This window comes from Coniophora puteana (genome assembly GCF_000271625.1).
Source record: "Coniophora puteana RWD-64-598 SS2 unplaced genomic scaffold CONPUscaffold_1, whole genome shotgun sequence".
In the NCBI taxonomy this organism is placed as follows: Eukaryota; Fungi; Basidiomycota; class Agaricomycetes; order Boletales; family Coniophoraceae; genus Coniophora; species Coniophora puteana.
Genome location: NW_006913053.1, coordinates 1,194,509 through 1,212,400, shown reverse-complemented (window position 1 = coordinate 1,212,400; position 17,892 = coordinate 1,194,509). Strand labels below are relative to the sequence as shown.

The following is a 17,892-nucleotide window of genomic DNA, read 5'->3' as shown; positions in this document are numbered from 1 at the left end:
ACTAGTAATCGCTAATCGGGCGCCAATGATAATATTAAATGATACGATCACGTGAACTAATAACGCGCTCATCAACTTGACATTCTCTTGCATAACTACAACCACCAACACAATGCCAACAGCCATCCGACCAGCCCACATCGACCTCGCCTCCATCCTCGCCGACCCGAACCCCCAAATCGACCTCCGCCTCCAAGCCTTCGATGTCTCCACCAACAACTTCGTGCGCGCAGTCACCAACTACACCAACCGCGCAATAACAGAAATCAGCAAACACCGCAACGCGCAGGCCTCCGACAAGAAACGCATCCTCGAACGCGCCCAGGCCGTCGAGGCCGACACAAACCAATGCAAGCTGCGCGAGATTGAGCTGCTCGCTGGTAAGTCACCCCCGTCTTCGCTTCGTACACGCGAATCGGAGCTGTACTGAGTCGGCCAGTGATGAACAAGGAGCAGGACGAGAAGCGCGAGTCCGAGCAGTCCATCGCAGCTCTGAAACGCCAGCTGGCCTCTATCCGCGAGAAATGCGCCTCATTCGACACCGAAATTCAACAATACCGTTCTGCCACAGAGGTGGTCCGTCGAGGTACGCCTTTCCTGTAATATAACGTCGTTAGAGGATACTAAATTCCTCCCCAGAGAAGGAGGAAGAACGCCGAACTCTCGAGTCCTACGCCTCAAGCACCACTCCAGAGCTCGCAGCCTGTGAAATGGTCCTCGGGTGCACAATTACAGGCATCGAAACCGACCGGCTGCTCATCCGATTCGCGCACTTGGACCCCGCAAATCCCCAGAGGATTTGCGACTTTGTACTCGACGTATCCTCACAATCCTATAAAGGTGAGTCTGTTCCACCCTCCATACAAGAAATGCTAACATTGGACTTTATCTGCCAAGTCCCGACAACGACACCTTCACTACCCGACCTTCCCATCTTGCTCACCGAACTCAATGAGACGAGGAACATATTCCGCTTCATCCGACAAATGCGACAATCCTTCCTCTCACTTTACCAAGACGACGCTCAATAGCTCATGCATTAAACGGAACATACTCTATGTTTATGGTACTAAACGTGCACCTTCAAACCCGCTTTCATTTATCATTTCGCAGACATAGCAAACGTGCATTCTTCAACGACTCTCACCACGTATCGTCACTTGGCTCGTCCCACCCCGTCTTGTCTCTGATTCCACCCGCGCTGCCCAGCTTAGTCTTATTCCTCGACTTGCGTCCTCCCAGCTCCTTGTACATCTCCCGCATCTCCACCTTGCCCGGGCGCGTCGCCGCCACCTCCTCCTGCCTCCACTTCTCCTCGTTGTAATCTTTCGGCGTATAATAGCCCGACGATGTGGGCGACGACCGGCCCGAGCCACGAGAGCGCGAGGGTGGCGGGCTGGACGGCGGCGACCGGTTGACGATGGACTGGTGATACATATTTATCTGCAAAAGTATCAGCATCCGTTGCGGAGCGGATCCGGGACACCGGAACACCGCAGTGCACCAATCACAACTTACCCAATTCTGCTTGGACTCCCGCCTCGTCCACTTGCCCGGCGGCAAATCGTCATCATGGAAATGCTCCTTTCTATAATGCTGGAACCAGACTAAGCAAAACAGGAGCAACAGTTTTGTGAGTCAGAACCACGAGCGAAAGGACGCCTGTTACATACTGTAGTTGATCGACTGGCTTTTGTACCATTTTCTCGAGACCCTCGCGCAGCGAGCAAGATCCCGTATCGAGAGATGTCTGAATATCATCTGATTGACCGTAGTCGGCAGGGCCTTGAGTGGATCTGACGATGGAGTGCTGGATGTGGGCGTCAACCGGGCACCGAAGCCCCGCCGTGTTGGAGACTGTGGCCTTGACGAAGGTCTTGACGGTGCGCGGGAGCGAGCTGGGGTGCCTGGCATTGACATCTCCAGTGATGCGTAAGCCACGCACAAAGAGAATAAATTAAGGTGTACTTACAACGTTGATGAGCTCATCATCTGAATCATCGCGGAGGTCAGCAGTGGATCCTGGGGGACTGAGGCCCGAGCGGCTGAGCGCATCGGCGGTGTTTGACTTGAGAACGCCCTGTAAAAGACTCATCGTTTGTTCTGGATGGTGACTGGGGAGAAACAAGATGGACGTTGGAGAGAGAATATAAATATTAATTACTGTAAGAGGGGGTGCAGTGCCACAAACGACAAGCTGACCAAGAGGGGCAATGACATCATCTACTACACCGTCGTGAACAGCAGCCAGACCCCTTTCAAATACCCCACAATCTCGTCCGCCCCCAGCTTGCTCTCGCCAAAGATACGGTCCACGAACGTGATCGGCACCTCCCCGACCGTGTATCCTAGCGCCTTTGCCCGCACCATCATCTCCATCTGAAACACATAACCCTTCGAGACAGTCTCAGAGATAATGTGCTTCAGCACAGGTATCCGGTACAATCTACAACAGACGGCACTCATTACAAAGCTTGAGTGAAAGAACTCGAGCGAACGCACCTGAAACTTCCAGTCAGATCGCTCACTCCAGGACTCAATGCCGTGTCGGCAAGATAATTAGCCCCTCGCGAGACGAACTTCCGCTTCAGGTCCCATCCGTGCACGCCACCAGGGGTAACATCGGGGAGTGAAGGCGACGAAGTTGAGCGGTAACGAGTTCCAGTCACAATGTCCAGGTTATGTGCCTGTTGCAGTCTGTCTTCGTGTCAGGGCCTACCCCGTACGTTGATGCAATCCTACGACACACACCTGATAAATTGGGGGATGAATTTGGGCTGAAAGATCTCGCGTTAGTACAAGGATAGGACACCAGTAAACCAAACTTACATGATGCGAAAAGTCCGCGTCCATAATGATCACAAAGTCGCCACTGCAGAAGTTGAGTCCATGGACATAGGCAGTCCTATGGCGTACCAAATCAGCCTCTCGAACTACACGCCAACCACAATCTACTCACCCAAGACCAAGCTTGCCCGCCCGGGGCTTGAGCACCTAGAAAACGCGTCAATTCACAGAATATCACGAAAACAACCAACCACTCACGATCTTGTCCTCTCCATACACATTCGCGAGCTGCAGCGCAACCTCCTGCGTCCCGTCCGGGCTCGCATCATCAACAACAATAATCTCCCATTCAAGCTGACTACATCCTAGCGGTAAGCTCAACGCCAGCCCAAAATCCCGGCGCGCACAACGAACGCCCCGCAACATCAAGTCAACAGCACACTCACTTTGCCTCAAACTCCTTCGCCAGCAAATACACAATAATCGGCAAATTCTTGCGCTCGTTGTACGTCGGCAGAATAACCGAATACTTGTGCGTGTCCCTCGAGTCGAACCGGCCCTGCATGCTGAGTGCGGCCTCGCTGGAGTACGGGTTCATGTAACGAGGCTGAAGCGTTAACCGCTTTATGCACATCACACCCGCGGGACGTGGTGCGTGACACGTCACGCGTTGCATTACTGGTCACGCATACGTCACGCACTCAGTCCATGGCTTCGTCCACCCCAGACCTAGGGGCTATTCCGAGCTCATCGACATCCTCGAGTCCAGCCTCCAGCCATGGCTCAACGCACCACTCACACTCAGAGCCCATAAACGAGCTCAAAAAGCTCCTCAAAGAAATGCTACGCATCGTCACCTCCGACGGACGCGTCTTCATCGGCACATTCGTCGGCACCGACCAGCTGCTCAACGTCCTCCTCGTCAACACGGAGGAGTACCGCGTGCACCCGACCGCGAACGCGAACCCCAACGGCCGCTTCGTCGGGCAGGTTATGATTCCGTGGCGGCTCATCATGCAGGTTGAAGCACCCCTCCGCAAGACGTCGCGAACGGGCAACGGGATCCCGCCCAGCGGCGAGATGGGCGCGCTGTACATATAATGATCTCCATCATATCACACCAGACTTCATGTAAGTGGGTATCCCAAAGAACCTGATATAATCCAATCGTTAATTCCAGAGTAGTGTTGTAGCACAAATAATCCGCTATAGTATATACGGTACCGGACCTCCATATCAGAATGAATGCACACAAAAAAGTAGGGGTATTGTTCCAAGATTAGCTGCTGTACTTTGGCTTGTATATCCACGCCAGCCCGACATCGCTCGCTCCTTGAGCAACCTACGGCGCTTCATAAGCTCCAAATCGTTAAGAAAATGTCGGGATGCTCACCGCTGCTCGATACCACTTTGCAGCCTCCTTCTTGTCCTTCTTGCAGCCCTTTCCGTTTGCAAGACAAAACGCCAGGTCTTGCTGCGCGTCGGCGTCACCAAGGTTGGCAGCAACTCGATAGTAGCTCTGCGTATAAATTAACAAAAACCCCAGACAAATCAGACAAAAGGACCAAGACTCACCACTGCCATCTTCTGGTCCTTGGTCACACCCCATCCCTGGAAGAAACACTGTCCGACCTCATAAATAGCCAACACCAGCTCAGTCTAAAAACCCATCAGCCCACGCAAACGAAACAATCGCTTAAACCACCAACCTTGACCACCCTAATATCCAGCCCCTCCCGCGCACTCTCCAAATCCCCCACCGCACTCTCCGCCGCCTTCGTCAACCACTTAAACCCCACCTTCTCATTCTTCTGACACCCCCACCCATGCCTCAGCGCCAGCCCCCACATAAGCATCCCCACCCCACACCCGCCCTGCACCGTCGCGCTCTGCTCAAAATACACCGCCGAATCCCTCAACTTATTCCCCTCGTGCGCCTGAATCCCCAGCTGCAAAAACTCGAGCGCACTCTGCGGCTCGCCGTTCGGCGTCCCGCTCCCAGATCGGGGGAACGTCCCCCCGGCCGGCGACGCAAGCGGCGACGACCGGTGCCTATCGACGCGCGTCCCGCTCGAGCTCGGCGATGACCGATTCCCGCCGCCCTCGTCGAGCTGGTAAAACGAGTACGAGTTCGAGTACAGACTCGTCGGTGAGTCCGCGCGGAACGACGGCGGGTGCTTCGGAATCACAATCTGCGATGTGGCCGTGGACGACGCCATGCTGGACGACGTGGAAGGTGTCGCAGGCGACATGGGCGAGGGCGGCTTGAGGTAAGACGAGCTGTACATCGCCTGCTGCTGTGGGGATGCCCTGGGCGGCGGAGCCTGCGGGGGCGCATGGGCGGGGGGAGGCGGAGCCTGAGGGACATTGCGTTTCCACTGGTGCGATCCCTGAGGCGATGGCGAGCGTGGTGATACTGATCGAGTGGACGGCGAATACGGTGCAGGCGCAGCCCGTGGTGGAGAATCAAAGTACTCTGGCCTGGCAGAATAGGGTGATGCGGATGCGGGTGATGAAGTGAAGCTGTTCTCGGCATACGGCGAGTTTGCTCTCTGAGCATTGCGTTCAAGCACCTGCCGTTTCTGCTCGTCAGAGGAAATTATAGGTGGCCGTCCAGGCCGAGAGTAGTTGAAACGGGGCTGGTTGGCCGCGATAGGAGCTCGGCCATTTGTGACCGGTGCATGTACATTAGCTACAGGAGTTCGAGAGCTGAAAGAAGGCTGAAGAGATGGTGGAAATTGTAAAGGATGTGGTGGGCCAGGTAGAATGTCAGGAGAGGAAACTACGACAGTAGGGACGGGGGACGAGCGTGCGTGCATTGGGGGCGGACTAGGTCGCCGCTGTGGCTGCTCTTCGGGTATAGGGTCCTGAACCGGCTCAAACCGAGTAGCAAGATGTGCAGAGAGTGCGCTGAGACCCTCTGTGGTAGCCTGAGAAAAGTTAGATGCACGCCAGTTAGGATCGTCGAGGTTGGAGTAGACACTAGCGTCGTCGCGGTGCGAGCGGGTGGCGTCGGGCTCGGGGAGATCCTCCTGGTCGTCTGCGAAGGTCAAGAAGGAGCGACTGTTGTTAAAGTTGTTATTTAGGAGGAACGCGGTGTTGGCGGTGGACTGTGAGCCGGGGAAGCGAGAGTGGAGGATGGGCGTGTAGGGATCCTCAGGCTCCGGGGGAACGGGTGGTGCATGGTAGCCCGCACCGTCAAGCGCAGCTGGTTTTGACCTTGGCGCATGACCGGTCTGACCTTCACCGTGACTGGAAGATGCGACAGGTCGCTTCTCCGCCACCCGCGACGCCGGCTGAGACGCCCACCCTCCATCGTTGATGCCCCCGTATGCATCGTACGGGTTGACAAGATTATCTTGTCTTTCAGTCGCTGCGAGGCTTGCCTCTGCTCTTTCATCCCGTCTCTGTATCAGCTGTTTCCGTGACGTGCGTCTCACCAGAGTCTCTAGGGGCGAGGCCTGCCGAAGCTGGAAACTGCTCGGACCCGCGTCTGCCATGTGTGCTGCTTGTGTTGCCATCTTCTTGTTCTCGCGTCCGAGTCGACTTCCTGGAACTCCAGAGTGAAAACGAGACCGTGTGGACCGTGCGGGCGAGGATCAAGCATATCCATTCTTCCGTTCGCAGTCATACCCCACTATTATTATAATACGTTCTCCCGTCTATGTATGTTACCACAACAACAACCGCAACTCCCATCGGACGTTTTATATCCCTGCTCGCCTTCTCGGCGTCTGGCTCACACGCCCTCCTGGATGTCTCGGGGTGCCTGGCACAATCATCTTGGAGCTGGCACCGCTCGACGTCTGTGTGGCCAACGCAGCCTCAACCTCCTTCCTTGCACTCCTAGACAACAAATCACTGCTTAGCTACGACGTTATTTGACACAAAACAGCACTTACTCTTCCCGTTGCTTGGCAATCTGCGTCTCCAGCTCGGCGCGCTTCGAGAATTCGCGATCAGACTTGCGACGTAGTCCCGAACCATCAAAGTTCTTCTCCTTCACCGAGTAAAAGACAGATCCCAGCTCGGCTATCAACCCCTTGTCAGCCGCCTGAGTAATGAAAGGACACAAAAAAGCATACCTAGCCAGTAGGCATCAACGGCTGTAACTTGCGTCATGTACTCCTTCGAGGTCAGGATGAGTTCATGGTATACCACATAGGTTGGAGTGACTTGGAAGGCGGTCAGTCAAACAAGCTCATTCACAAATCAGGACACTTACATCCCAGGCCGTACAATGCGCTGGTCGGGTGCAGATGCGTAGGCAAGCCGGTCCTAATGTTGACGTACTCGCCAATACCCTTGACTCTGGCCGTCTGGTGGAAGTAACCGGCCGTGATCGCTTTCCTACAAGGCTGATGTCAGTTATATATCACCAGCACATTATTCAATAACCAACCTTAGAACATCAAAGTCCGTGCCAGCCGAAATGATCTCCATTTTCTGGAACTTCATAATATCCTCCAGCTGAGCACGCACTTCGCGCGCCTTCCGAAGCAGCTTCGGATGCAAAAAGTGTCTCGTCGCCCAATCGTCTCTATAGCTACAAAAAAGAAGCCTCGATGAGTACCAATAAAACAATCAAACAAAAGGCCCAACATACTTATGAGACTTCCACTGGTTAAAGACATTAAGCAGCGTCAAATGGTCGCTCTCAGGGACATTGAACTTTTCGCGTGCAGCGTCGGCCTCCTCCATCCGCTCCTTCGGTCTGTAGAACACACTCGGCACCGACAGCATAGACACGATCGTGAGCATCTCAGCAGAGCACCGGTAGTCCACAGACGCGATCAACATCTTGGCCATGGAGGGTTCCATAGGGAACTCGGACATTTTTCGACCGACAGGAGTCAGATCACCGACGTTGTCCAACGCGCCCAGCACCCAAAGCTGGTACATCGAGTTGATCATGTTGGCCTGAGAGTTCGTTCAGAAACTGTTCGATAATACAGCGGTTAGACAGCTTACCTGTGGTGGAGGATCCATGAAGTCAAACTCTAGCAAATTCTTGACGCCTAGAGACTTCAGCAGCAACACCGTATTGGCAAGATTCGTCCGCTGAATCTCAGGGATAGTGTTCGGGAACATCTCGTTCCTAAACGCCGACTCCGTGTACAGGCGATAACAAAACCTATATAATCATGATGAGCATATATTCCCATAACCTGAATCCAGAGAGGAACTTACCCGCTCCCAGTCCGCCCAGCACGACCAGTCCGCTGATTAGCATTCGCCTGACTAACCGGCGTGATCTGCAAGGCGTCCATACCAACCTTGGGATTATACACCTTGAGCTTCGAATATCCGGCATCTACCACATAATGAATGCCGTCCACTGTCAAAGACGTCTCCGCAATGTTCGTTGCAACAATAACCTTCCGACGTCCGTCAGGCGTAGCCTCGAAAATCTTGGCCTGCAAGTCCGCGGGCATCTGCGAGTAGATAGGCAACACAGCTAACAGTGGTGGGTCATCCAGTTGGCTCAACCGCTCTGTAAATTCGTCAGCTTCGGAGCCTTCACAGAAACCCGAAGAGGTTAACCTTCTACGACTTGACAAGTAATTTCGATATCCTCTTGACCAGTCATAAAGACCAAGATATCGCCCGGAGGAAGTGACAAATGGATTTGTAGAACTTGCTTGACGGCACTGTCGACGTAGTCCTCACAGGGAGATTTTGCATGGAAGATCTCAACAGGGAATGTTCGTCCCGGAATCGTATAGCACGGCGCGTTGCCATAGAATGTCGAGAACTGAAAGGCGCCATTAGGATAAAGCATTACTAGTAGAGTCCCGACTCACCTTCTCAGCATTCATCGTAGCAGAGGTAACAATCAACCTAAGGTCTCGTCTCCTAGTCAAGACTAGCCGTACGTCAGTGGAATGCAACACGATTTATGTGGGCAACGTACTCTTTCTCAACAAACCCATCAGCACATCCGTACTCAGCGAACGCTCGTGAGCTTCGTCCAGGATAATGACGCTATATCGGTCCAAGTCACCCTCGTTGAGAGACTCGCGCTGCAGGACACCGTCCGTCATGTCTACGAAGATAATGTCAGCAAACTACACAAACAAAGAAATTTGTACTGGGACACATACACTTGATCTTGGTATCCTGCGACGTGCAGTCCTCAAATCGAATCGCATAACCCACAAGACCACCAAGTTTACACTGACGACCCAATGTCAGCAGACTGAGTGCGGAGGTTTCTGCGAGAACCCACCTCCATCTCTTCAGCGACACGCTTTGCGACCGACATAGCAGCCACACGACGAGGCTGAGTACAACCGACAATACCATGTTGACAATACCCATCCTCGTAAAGGAACTGGGCAAGCTGAGTCGTCTTTCCGGAACCTGTTTCACCGACGACAACGACAACTGTTTTTATCGTCAGTAATAACTCAATCTCTAAACTCCTCGAGCACACTACCTTGGTTATCTCTTATGGTACTCAACAGCTCTTCACGGCAGGCAAACGCCGGAAGATACTCCCGCTGCTCCTTGAGAGTCCGAGACTTCGCAAAGGAACTAACACCAGTGTTCGTCTTAAGATGGCTAGCAAACTTGGAGTCCCCCTTGTAGTTCTCCTCCCCACCGGCCTTGGCAGCCGCCTCGGCCTCCGCTAAACAGCGCCAAAAAAGCTACGTGAATGTCCAACGCATAGATACATATAGAAAAGAGAGAGCACGCACCCTCGGCCGCAGCATCTTCGTCCTTGACACCCATGATGTTACCGAGCTGTGTACCACCCAGATGCGCGAGCTTGGCCGCAGCTTTTTGCCGTTCGGCTTGCTCACGCTTCTCCTTGACGAGTGCACTCCCTTTCTTGGAGAAGATAGCCAGGTCGCTCGTCGGATCACGAATAGGGTTGATCGGTTCGAGTTGCGTGGTGAATACGGTCTTTCCATCGAGGAATGGGGGCTTCAGGTCGTGAACCATAACATGCACGGTCGATTCTGAGTCGTCCTCAAAGTCCAGGTCAAGATTCTTCCGCTGCGCCACTCCAGAAGTGACCATTCGGTTGGCTTCCCAGAGGTCATTGTCAGCATTCTGAAACAACAGCTATTAGACTAAGTAAGTGATGCAATGAGCAAGTGCACTCACATATTGAGCTTGCTTCGCCGATATCCGCTTCTGCAATAGTTGAAAATGTTCAGTTTAAGCTACGTGGCGAACAAGAACGAAACAACACGGACCGTCTGCTTGGTTGCAATCTCGGCCTGCCTGATCGCAGTCAGGTCTTCGTATTGAGCCAACGGGTTGTGCTCTTCATCCCCAGCAAGAACGCCCTCTTCAGCTCCCGTGTACCAGTCGCGATCCAGCCTAAGCTGCTCGTCTTCCCACTCTCTAGCATCAACGCCAAGCAGACCATCATCCTCTGGACTCCCGTCCCTCGCAACTCGAGGCGTTGGCGCATCCCACCCACGATTGCGAGCCCTGCCCCATCCCGAACCCTCGCCGTCGCGTCCGCGTGGAGTCGAGTCCCATCCTACATTGGGCACGCGTACACTCGGCCCATCACGCCCACCACCCCTCTCCGACTTTGGCGTAGACTCCCAACCTCGGTCCCGTTCTCTGTTGTCGTTGTGTCTCCCCCTTCCGCGCCAGTCCCGGTCGTTGTCTCGGTTTGAACGGCGCTGAAAGTCGCCTAAACCACGTGGACCGCCGTCCTTACGTTCATTCATGGCAGTAATGCCCTCTAGAAAAGCATGTTGAATATTGATCAAGCCGAAGCACGTTGTATGCGACATACCTCGCTGCTTCTCTTTGTTTCTCCTGTGCTCATCTAACCTTAGACGTGCGATGTCGGATATACCACCGGGATGAGAGGGTGTCTCTTCTCCTCTTTGGCGCATGTTGCTGGAGCGGGCTGGCATGGAGGGCACTAGAGAAACGGAATAATTAAGCACTGAGGAAATGAAAGGTGAAATGTTCTTACCCTTGAATACAGCATCGCCGCCGTTGTCCAATCTTGGCTTCTTCCGAGGACCATTACCATTTGCGTTTTCCTCCCTCTTCTCCTTTGCAAGCCTATCAAGACCTAGCAAAGAACCACGAGGAGTCGGCGGTTCAATGGGCTTCGCGGGTTGACGGAAGGCATGACGCTATGGACGAATGAGTACCAGACATTGTAGAACAGATGTGGAATTTGACTGACAGCATCCTGGCGCATAAGGCCGCCTTGGCGTACGGGATCTGGCTCGAGTACTTCACTGTCATGCACGGTGATACCTTCGACAGGGCGGGGAGCTACGCCGGATGCCTCCTGCTTTGCATGGGACAAGATTTCGGCATGCAGCTCAGTAAGAAACGAGTCCTTAAACTTGCCGAAAGCTCGCGCCGCTGCACAGTGACTGTCAGATACTTCTCGTGGTTTTCTACTAGACATACATACCTTGCACAAATCCATCCACCGAGTTTGTCTTTGCAATGTCCGACACTCGCTCAGCAAGCAAGTCATTGGGGTTGACGAGGTTGAGCGCCCTCGAAAGTTTTATAGCGAGTTGGTGGTTGAATTCTTCGTGAGCCTTGTCGGCGTCGGGTGACCGTGAAGACATGGCGACGTGAGGTGACTTGAAGCCACTGAGTTGACAAACAAGGGGGACTTGCAACTTCCGCACTGGTCGATTGTCCTCGGTAAAATCACGTGATGCCTACATGGCATGTGTTCCAAATGTAGTCTGTCTACCCCTGAGCTCGTTCCTTCAAACTTGACCACAACATTCACTTCGTACTCCGGCAACATTGTCGCATGGTCTCAATGTCAGCTCGAGGAACACAGCCTGCCTCGTGCACCTACTAGAGGGGAATAGTACTACCAGCGATGAGTACGCCGCGATCTTGTCCATTTGTACTAGTCAGAAGTCAGGACACGACAAAATAGCGCAGGCCTCGAGGCATTAACAAGACATCGATAACCAGTGCCACCAGCTTTAGGGCAAACAAAGTTAGGTCCAAGCTGCTACACAGGATCCCCAGATCTTTGCAAGTATAAGATACGGTCAAGCACGCAGCTGCGGCGTGTTTCCCCTGCACACCATCACAGCTCAGAGAAACCCACACAAGGAGCTACCATTCGTCCAGACTGCGCTGATCGCGGGTTTATCACCCATCCATATCTGTGATGAGCGCTCGTCCTCGCGCTGAACTTGCGGGTCATTGACGTAGGTGTCTAGATCGCAATGAGTCTTTCCACACCTTGTCCTTCCTAGAAGATCATAACATGCTACCTTCCAAGAATCAACTTCTTTCATTAATGATTGGCCCACAGTTAAAGCCATTCGCGCCTCGTGTGCCTCTATCGATCTTCTTACCCCTATCATGTTCCCCATCTCGTCCAAACGTTCACTGCCCTGCTGTATCGTGCATTCTCTCGTACTCACAGCAATCCAGGTCGTAGGCGTTCCCAATTTCGCTAAGACCCTTAATCTCAGAGATATGCAAACCGTTCCTGCGGCGAGTAGCTTAGGTTTCGGCAAGGTGTCACGCATGAGGTGCAGCGTACTCAAAGAACCACCGTGCTCTCATATAGGTGTATCGTCGCTATCAGGTGCGTAACATCATCGAGGGACAGTGCCTTAGGTGGCTGGAGCCTGGCTTCACGCGAATAGGCACCAGACTCGAGTATCCCAACTGACCTCACAAAAACTGCAAGATTCATCAGCCACCGCAGTAGCTCAGACAATCCATGACTCTTGAAACACGCTGATCAACAACACTCCTAGAACTTCTCAATTCACCGTGTCGGAGTTCCGGTATTAAATTCGAGATTCGAATTTGAAAGCCTCATGGCCTGTACTTGACGAAAGGAGAATGTTTTTCTAAATCCCACCGTAATTCTTGACTGCCAGTTGCGAATCCACTCACGCCCCCTCAACGATACCGATAATCAGCGCCACGCCAGGTGCTCATGAGGCAGCAATGAAGTGGAAGTTTACGCAACGGCTGGTCGTAAGCCATACTTCTCTCACCAGCTGATCGTCGGACCACACAAAGTGGCTGCTTTCCAGGCCATGACGTGCCATGACGTAGAAATGCGAGTGTGGTACTGGAGACTCGCATCATAACTGGTGAAGCGAAGCTCTGAATTTTCCACTGAACCGGCCATCTGCCCCGTGATTACTACTTCCCAGTAAGTAGGAGCATACTTTCTTCGTGAATTTCCTCTGAGTTTTGGTGGAGTGCTCCGCCGCTCAACAAAAACAGAAAACTCCCATGCTCTTCCGTACTGCAGATCGACCTGTTCAGCTGATGTACCCTTTAGTACGCCACCTTGCAAACTTTGGCCGAGCTCATCACCCACCCATGGCTAGACAACCCGGAGACAATCACTCCCTTGAATAACCTAAGTATGATGAAAACCCTGCCATGGCTGTCGTTCGCTCCGTCGCTTCCATTGTCTTTACGCCACCTCCGTACACAGAGTCTCGACCGACATCATCCATCGCACTTTCGATTCAAGAAGTCTCACTCCCCAGATCTAACATTCTCGCCCTGTCTCGGACGCAGATAACTATTACTATATTGTTACGTTAACGTCAGCTTGCTGTCCAACCAGCTATTTCCTCACAACACCCAGGATGCTTACATTGAAGCAGTCACTTGAGCAACCTAAGATGAAAAATGTTCCACGCTCTCACTTGTTCCGTCGCTTCCATAATTTCCGACCTATGTACACCATCGCGCGCTCCATACTCCAAGTCTCGACCCTCGACCGAGTCCGATCACTCCAGTCAATAAAGCAGCGCACTTTCGATTGGAAGCTCCAGCGCCAGCAACCTTTGCTGTGGAGCACAATTACTTGACGCTCCCAAGAATTTCTCGCCCTGTCTCGGAGGCAAACCATCAGCGCTAACGCCGTCCTGTCAGCTGCGTAGAAGGGATCTGCCAGTACGATACAATTGGCCTTTAGGATCCCGGCCCCATCGAGACACTCCGCTCGACGTCACAAGGCCCAGCAGTCCGGGCAAGCCTCTAGATCCACTTCCCCGTGGATGGCGGTGGCACACCCCAGATCTTCAGACAGCGCTCGGGAAACAGCTGTCTCGAACTTAACATGGATATGCCCAGCGACGATCTCAAATTTACACATGTTTTAACGCCGTGCGCCCTGACTAACAGTCTCATTTCGCTCCTGATCAGAAGAAGCCGCACACGAGCAAATCTATAGCAAATTACGACGATATAGTTATTATCACCACCTATTACTCCTCCCATACCCGTACTACACATAGCGCTTCCGCTGCTTGAGCTCCGCATACGGATCGTACTTGGGCACGAACCCATACTTCGGCTCCGCAATGCCTGCAAAACAACACGTCCCATAGAATCAGCACTCCTTCTCTCCTGCATTCATAAAGTCCGAAAGGAAACTCACCAAAGATATCCTTGTATATCGAAGAAACACCCTCGCTCCACACCTCACGGAACAAGTGCGCGCCGCCACCCGTGCTGGGGTCCAGATCGTACTTCTGCAGGAACTCACGGACGTTGAAGCCGAGACGCGTCTCGTTCGTGAGCTTGGGAACGTCTATCCGCGACTTCTGGGGCAGAAGCATAGTCGTGTAGCGATGGTAGCGCGTGCCCTTTGGAGGGTGAGGAGGAACGTAGGGTGTATGCGCCTCCGAGATTGAGAGCAGCGGCGAAGAGGTCGCATTCAAAGAAATGTTCGGTCTAAGATGCGCGTCAGCATGAATGGCCTCCCAATAAAAAGAGGCAATTACTGTAGCCAATGGACGTAGTTTTGGAAAGTCGCATTGGCCTCATCGGGAACGTCTGCAGATTGTGTTATGAGCTTATGCAGTATTCTTTTTTTGGATCTGCCACATACCGGGGTCGACCATAAGCAAAGTGTAAAGTCGCTCTTCGGGGTGGAACACGGTCGTGAACACCTTGGGAGCATCTCTCGTCTGTACAACACCTTGTAAGCATGCTTGCAATATATACGTAGAATATGACATGCCTGCTCAGCGGTGAGATACACCCCAGGCTCAACATGTTTGTGATAGCCCTCCACAGGGTACGTCAAGCGCAAGTCCACAGACGGGTGCAAGTCAGGCAAAACATCTGGCACGACGCTCATTTGGTGAATACGCTCCATCTACAGAAAAACGTTAGAAACACATCTAGTCCGCATACTTGGACAAAAATCACGCACCAACAAGTCCAAAGCCCCCTCCTTCAGCCAACGCCTCTCAACTAATCGCCTCTCCACCGCCCGAGACATGTCCGCTGTCCAAACGCATTAGCACGCCCGTCCACACTGCACGTCCAAGCGGAAAACACTAACCCATCCCATTCGCAACCTTCCACCTCACCTCGGGAAAGTTAATCTCGCTCTGCACCTCCAACTCCTCCAGCTCCCTCTCCAGCTGCCTCACCGCGTCCGCGTCCACTCCTCCCTCCTGCTTCTTCATGTCCTCAATGCGCGCCTCGAGCACCTTCGCCTGCTCCTTCAGCGCGGCCGAGTCCGCCTTGAGGAACTTGAGCGCCTCGTCGAACGCAGGGAGGACGCCGTACGCGAGCGGACGGTTCCATTCGCGCGGGTTTTGCGGGGAGAGCCGGGGCCGACGGGGGTAAGCTGGTCGAATGTATGGTCCTTTCGTAGACGACGACTCGTCTGCACCTGCCGGTGTCGGAGACTCTTCCGTCGCGTTCTTTGGTGGAGGAGCTGCCGACGCGTCCGCGCTCTGGTTTGCGGACTGAAGAGTCGCGTTCCCTCTGACCAATGGTGCCAGGGACCGTCTTGAACATCTCCGTAGGGCCAACATGTTAGATAACGCGTTGAACGTTAAGGTGTTGGTGAGCTGCAAGCAGAGAAAGCTTGTCTGACCTCGAGCGTGAAGGCAGTCAATAATTTCTCGGTTGCAATAGCCGGAAAGCGCGGGAACAAATTTCTGCTTTCAGACCAACTTATGACTTCATAGCGTCAAGTCCACTACCTTGCAAAGAATTCAGTAATGACATTGCGTCTCAATATCACGCAGTAATTATCATAAAACAAGCTCGTTTCGCATACGTATCCCCAGTAAATAATAATATACAGGTGGATGAATGGTATAATCAGGTAGCCAAGGTATGAGGGTAATGACTAAAAGCACAGTGTGACAGAGCAATGCAAGGACAACAACGAGCCAGCTTGGGCCGCGACGGAAAAGGAGAGAGACATAGGTCGGATGGTAGAGTTAGCAATAATGGAGGCCATAGTAGATAATACTATACGCAATAACAATATGCACACGGAAGGAGCAAAGCAGCAGCGTACACAATTAGACAAGTCCGAGAGCGAGGCAGTGGAGGCAGCATAAGACCCTAAGCAAGAAACATTTAGAAAGTGGAAAGCCGAAGGGGGCCGTTGGCGATGCTCGACGCGACTTCATTCCGGGGGAAACGGTATTGGAAGTCTAAAAACAAGGTTAGCCGCCGTACTTGTATGTTTAGACTTGCGATGATACATACCACCATCACGGACCACAGGGTTCAACTGCCTTGTTCGTTGCTCTTGCTCCTCACGTTCCATTTCAATCTCATACTGTGCCTTGACACCAGGGATACGAATGCCAATCTTAGGAGGAGAGTTCTTCGGTTCCCAGCGTCCACCGCCAGTGGCCTTGCATATGATGCTGGCACGTCGGAGAGGGTACGAATCGAGTTCGCCGTATGATGGTTCGGCGTTCTCCAGCTCTGCAGAAACTACAGCACTGGGGAAGATCCCGCGCTTAACGCTAAGCTGAGAGGAGCTCCGCATCACGCGGATGGTCCGTGCCGAGTCGGGAAGCTCGGGGACAGAGGAGCAAATAGAGGAGGGTGACGAGGGCTCGGAGCTCAATGAGAGCTTGCTGGAAGTTGGCGTCGAGGGTGCCAACTCGGGTGTGCGTGGGGAGTTGCATCCGTGGACCTGATCCCAACAGTCGTCACAGACGCGCTCCATGGTGACAGGCGAGACGGAAGACTCGAAGGTTGTGATAGGAACGTTGCGGGGTGGGTGAAGGAAGTCAAGGTTCGAAACATCGAGAAGCGCGGTGGTTCTTGAAGTGCACTGACGACAGAAGATGCCTCCACACTTGCGGCAGTGCTAAGCGAAGCGAACACGTCAGCCCCTGAAACATGTCTGCGGTGGCCATTCAAGAACTCACATGACGGCGTGCGCGGACCGAGAACCTGGCGTTGCAATAGAAGTTGTCGCATTGCGACGAGAGAGAGTCAGGCTGTAGGGGGGGCGCAGGTCAATTTCATGTGCACGCGACACAGTTGTCCCGGAGAAACCGACCTTCCAGAGGTTCTTAGGGAGGAGAACAGCGAGGTGCTCGTTGGGACGGGGGGCAGCGTCCTTGAGACTAGAGGTCGAAGCGTCATCTAAAGAAGAGGCGTTAGTTGGGTGACGGGTGTGACGTCGAGCTGAACAAACCTTGATCGGATTCATAGGGGCTAGAAGCACGCGAGGCGACGAGAGAGGACGTCCTGGCGATACTGGAGTGGGCATTGGCAATGATATCAGCGAGGGCAGCCGCGAAGAGAGACATGTCGGTATGTGAAGAGAGTTGGAGAAGTCGTGTGTCGTGTATGTGTTATGGACCTGTGCTCGAAGGCGACAGTTATGGGGGCGTGCTTCTGTCGCGAGCCGACGTTTATAACTCTCGAGGCATTTCCGTGCCGTGTGAATCTCGCTTACGCTTGGTTGTCAGCTCGTCCCAAAAAATTCTGTCGGTTGCATCCGCCCTACCTACGGACCCAGTAGCCGATGCATCTGTCCACCGGAGATCACATCGGCTCACTTTCCACTTCCGAGACCGCAACTGACCCTTTCTGCTTATTCCTTTCCGCATCTAGGACACTTCGACCATAGCTGAATTCCTCTCCTTCGTCATTATCTCCAAACACCTCATTCATAGGGATGCTTCTGTGGACGTTGAGGTACACGCGTCCGTGTCCACGATTGGAATTGGATCTCCTCCGCGGAGCGCCCACGTTACGGCAAGCACCTTTTGCCAAACGCGTAAACACATGGTCGGCTACCCGCGCCGACCCTGGAAGGTGAGAGGATATTTCCGACATTTACGCCCCGCGAAAGAAGCAGCTCCTCCTCGATAATCCACC

The 17,892-nt window shown here is 53.3% G+C and overlaps 9 protein-coding genes across 9 annotated transcripts; 2 read left to right on the top strand and 7 right to left on the bottom strand.

Moving 5' to 3' along the window:
- Nucleotides 1-112: 112 nt before the first annotated feature.
- Nucleotides 113-1,750, top strand: CONPUDRAFT_94608 (uncharacterized protein; the record flags this gene model as incomplete). The annotated part of the gene is made up of 4 exons (XM_007764965.1): nt 113-380; nt 440-586; nt 640-840; nt 898-1,750. 4 exons carry the CDS (start codon nt 113-115, stop codon nt 1,029-1,031), a joined length of 750 nt encoding a protein of 249 aa, XP_007763155.1. The 3' UTR covers nt 1,032-1,750.
- Nucleotides 1,751-2,123: 373 nt separating this feature from the next.
- Nucleotides 2,124-3,385, bottom strand: CONPUDRAFT_114447 (glycosyltransferase family 2 protein; the record flags this gene model as incomplete). The annotated part of the gene is made up of 7 exons (XM_007764964.1): nt 2,124-2,446; nt 2,503-2,697; nt 2,752-2,777; nt 2,830-2,905; nt 2,960-2,994; nt 3,046-3,145; nt 3,234-3,385. The coding sequence occupies 7 exons, from the start codon at nt 3,383-3,385 to the stop codon at nt 2,227-2,229; spliced, it is 804 nt and encodes a 267-aa protein (XP_007763154.1). The 3' UTR covers nt 2,124-2,226.
- A 28-nt stretch (nt 3,386-3,413) lies between these two features.
- Nucleotides 3,414-3,888, top strand: CONPUDRAFT_148373 (uncharacterized protein; the record flags this gene model as incomplete). Its single annotated transcript, XM_007764963.1, has 2 exons — nt 3,414-3,438; nt 3,593-3,888. The coding sequence occupies 2 exons, from the start codon at nt 3,414-3,416 to the stop codon at nt 3,886-3,888; spliced, it is 321 nt and encodes a 106-aa protein (XP_007763153.1).
- A 178-nt stretch (nt 3,889-4,066) lies between these two features.
- On the bottom strand, nt 4,067-5,006 carry CONPUDRAFT_45003 (HCP-like protein; the record flags this gene model as incomplete). The annotated part of the gene is made up of 4 exons (XM_007764296.1): nt 4,067-4,129; nt 4,181-4,306; nt 4,363-4,446; nt 4,497-5,006. 4 exons carry the CDS (start codon nt 5,004-5,006, stop codon nt 4,067-4,069), a joined length of 783 nt encoding a protein of 260 aa, XP_007762486.1.
- A 1,488-nt stretch (nt 5,007-6,494) lies between these two features.
- On the bottom strand, nt 6,495-8,222 carry CONPUDRAFT_43717 (P-loop containing nucleoside triphosphate hydrolase protein; the record flags this gene model as incomplete). Its single annotated transcript, XM_007764212.1, has 8 exons — nt 6,495-6,633; nt 6,690-6,819; nt 6,873-6,962; nt 7,013-7,137; nt 7,190-7,333; nt 7,394-7,707; nt 7,759-7,921; nt 7,978-8,222. The coding sequence occupies 8 exons, from the start codon at nt 8,220-8,222 to the stop codon at nt 6,495-6,497; spliced, it is 1,350 nt and encodes a 449-aa protein (XP_007762402.1).
- Nucleotides 8,223-8,847: 625 nt separating this feature from the next.
- CONPUDRAFT_44274 (uncharacterized protein) lies at nt 8,848-9,175 on the bottom strand (the record flags this gene model as incomplete). Its single annotated transcript, XM_007764245.1, has 2 exons — nt 8,848-8,964; nt 9,017-9,175. Coding segments are annotated over 2 exons (276 nt in total), but the record flags the coding sequence as incomplete, so codon positions are not given.
- A 176-nt stretch (nt 9,176-9,351) lies between these two features.
- Nucleotides 9,352-11,354, bottom strand: CONPUDRAFT_45914 (uncharacterized protein; the record flags this gene model as incomplete). Its single annotated transcript, XM_007764364.1, has 7 exons — nt 9,352-9,846; nt 9,901-9,930; nt 9,993-10,495; nt 10,550-10,666; nt 10,736-10,901; nt 10,955-11,139; nt 11,192-11,354. The coding sequence occupies 7 exons, from the start codon at nt 11,352-11,354 to the stop codon at nt 9,352-9,354; spliced, it is 1,659 nt and encodes a 552-aa protein (XP_007762554.1).
- A 2,600-nt stretch (nt 11,355-13,954) lies between these two features.
- Nucleotides 13,955-15,620, bottom strand: CONPUDRAFT_114435 (PEBP-like protein). The gene is made up of 7 exons (XM_007764962.1): nt 15,086-15,620; nt 14,954-15,027; nt 14,759-14,896; nt 14,627-14,705; nt 14,520-14,571; nt 14,174-14,469; nt 13,955-14,100 (listed from the first exon to the last, which is right to left on the bottom strand). The coding sequence occupies exons 1-7, from the start codon at nt 15,564-15,566 to the stop codon at nt 14,021-14,023; spliced, it is 1,200 nt and encodes a 399-aa protein (XP_007763152.1). The 5' UTR covers nt 15,567-15,620; the 3' UTR covers nt 13,955-14,020.
- Nucleotides 15,621-15,940: 320 nt separating this feature from the next.
- CONPUDRAFT_133756 (uncharacterized protein) lies at nt 15,941-17,360 on the bottom strand. The gene is made up of 5 exons (XM_007764961.1): nt 17,204-17,360; nt 17,066-17,151; nt 16,932-17,003; nt 16,255-16,870; nt 15,941-16,199 (listed from the first exon to the last, which is right to left on the bottom strand). Exons 1-5 carry the CDS (start codon nt 17,316-17,318, stop codon nt 16,123-16,125), a joined length of 966 nt encoding a protein of 321 aa, XP_007763151.1. The 5' UTR covers nt 17,319-17,360; the 3' UTR covers nt 15,941-16,122.
- Nucleotides 17,361-17,892: the final 532 nt, after the last annotated feature.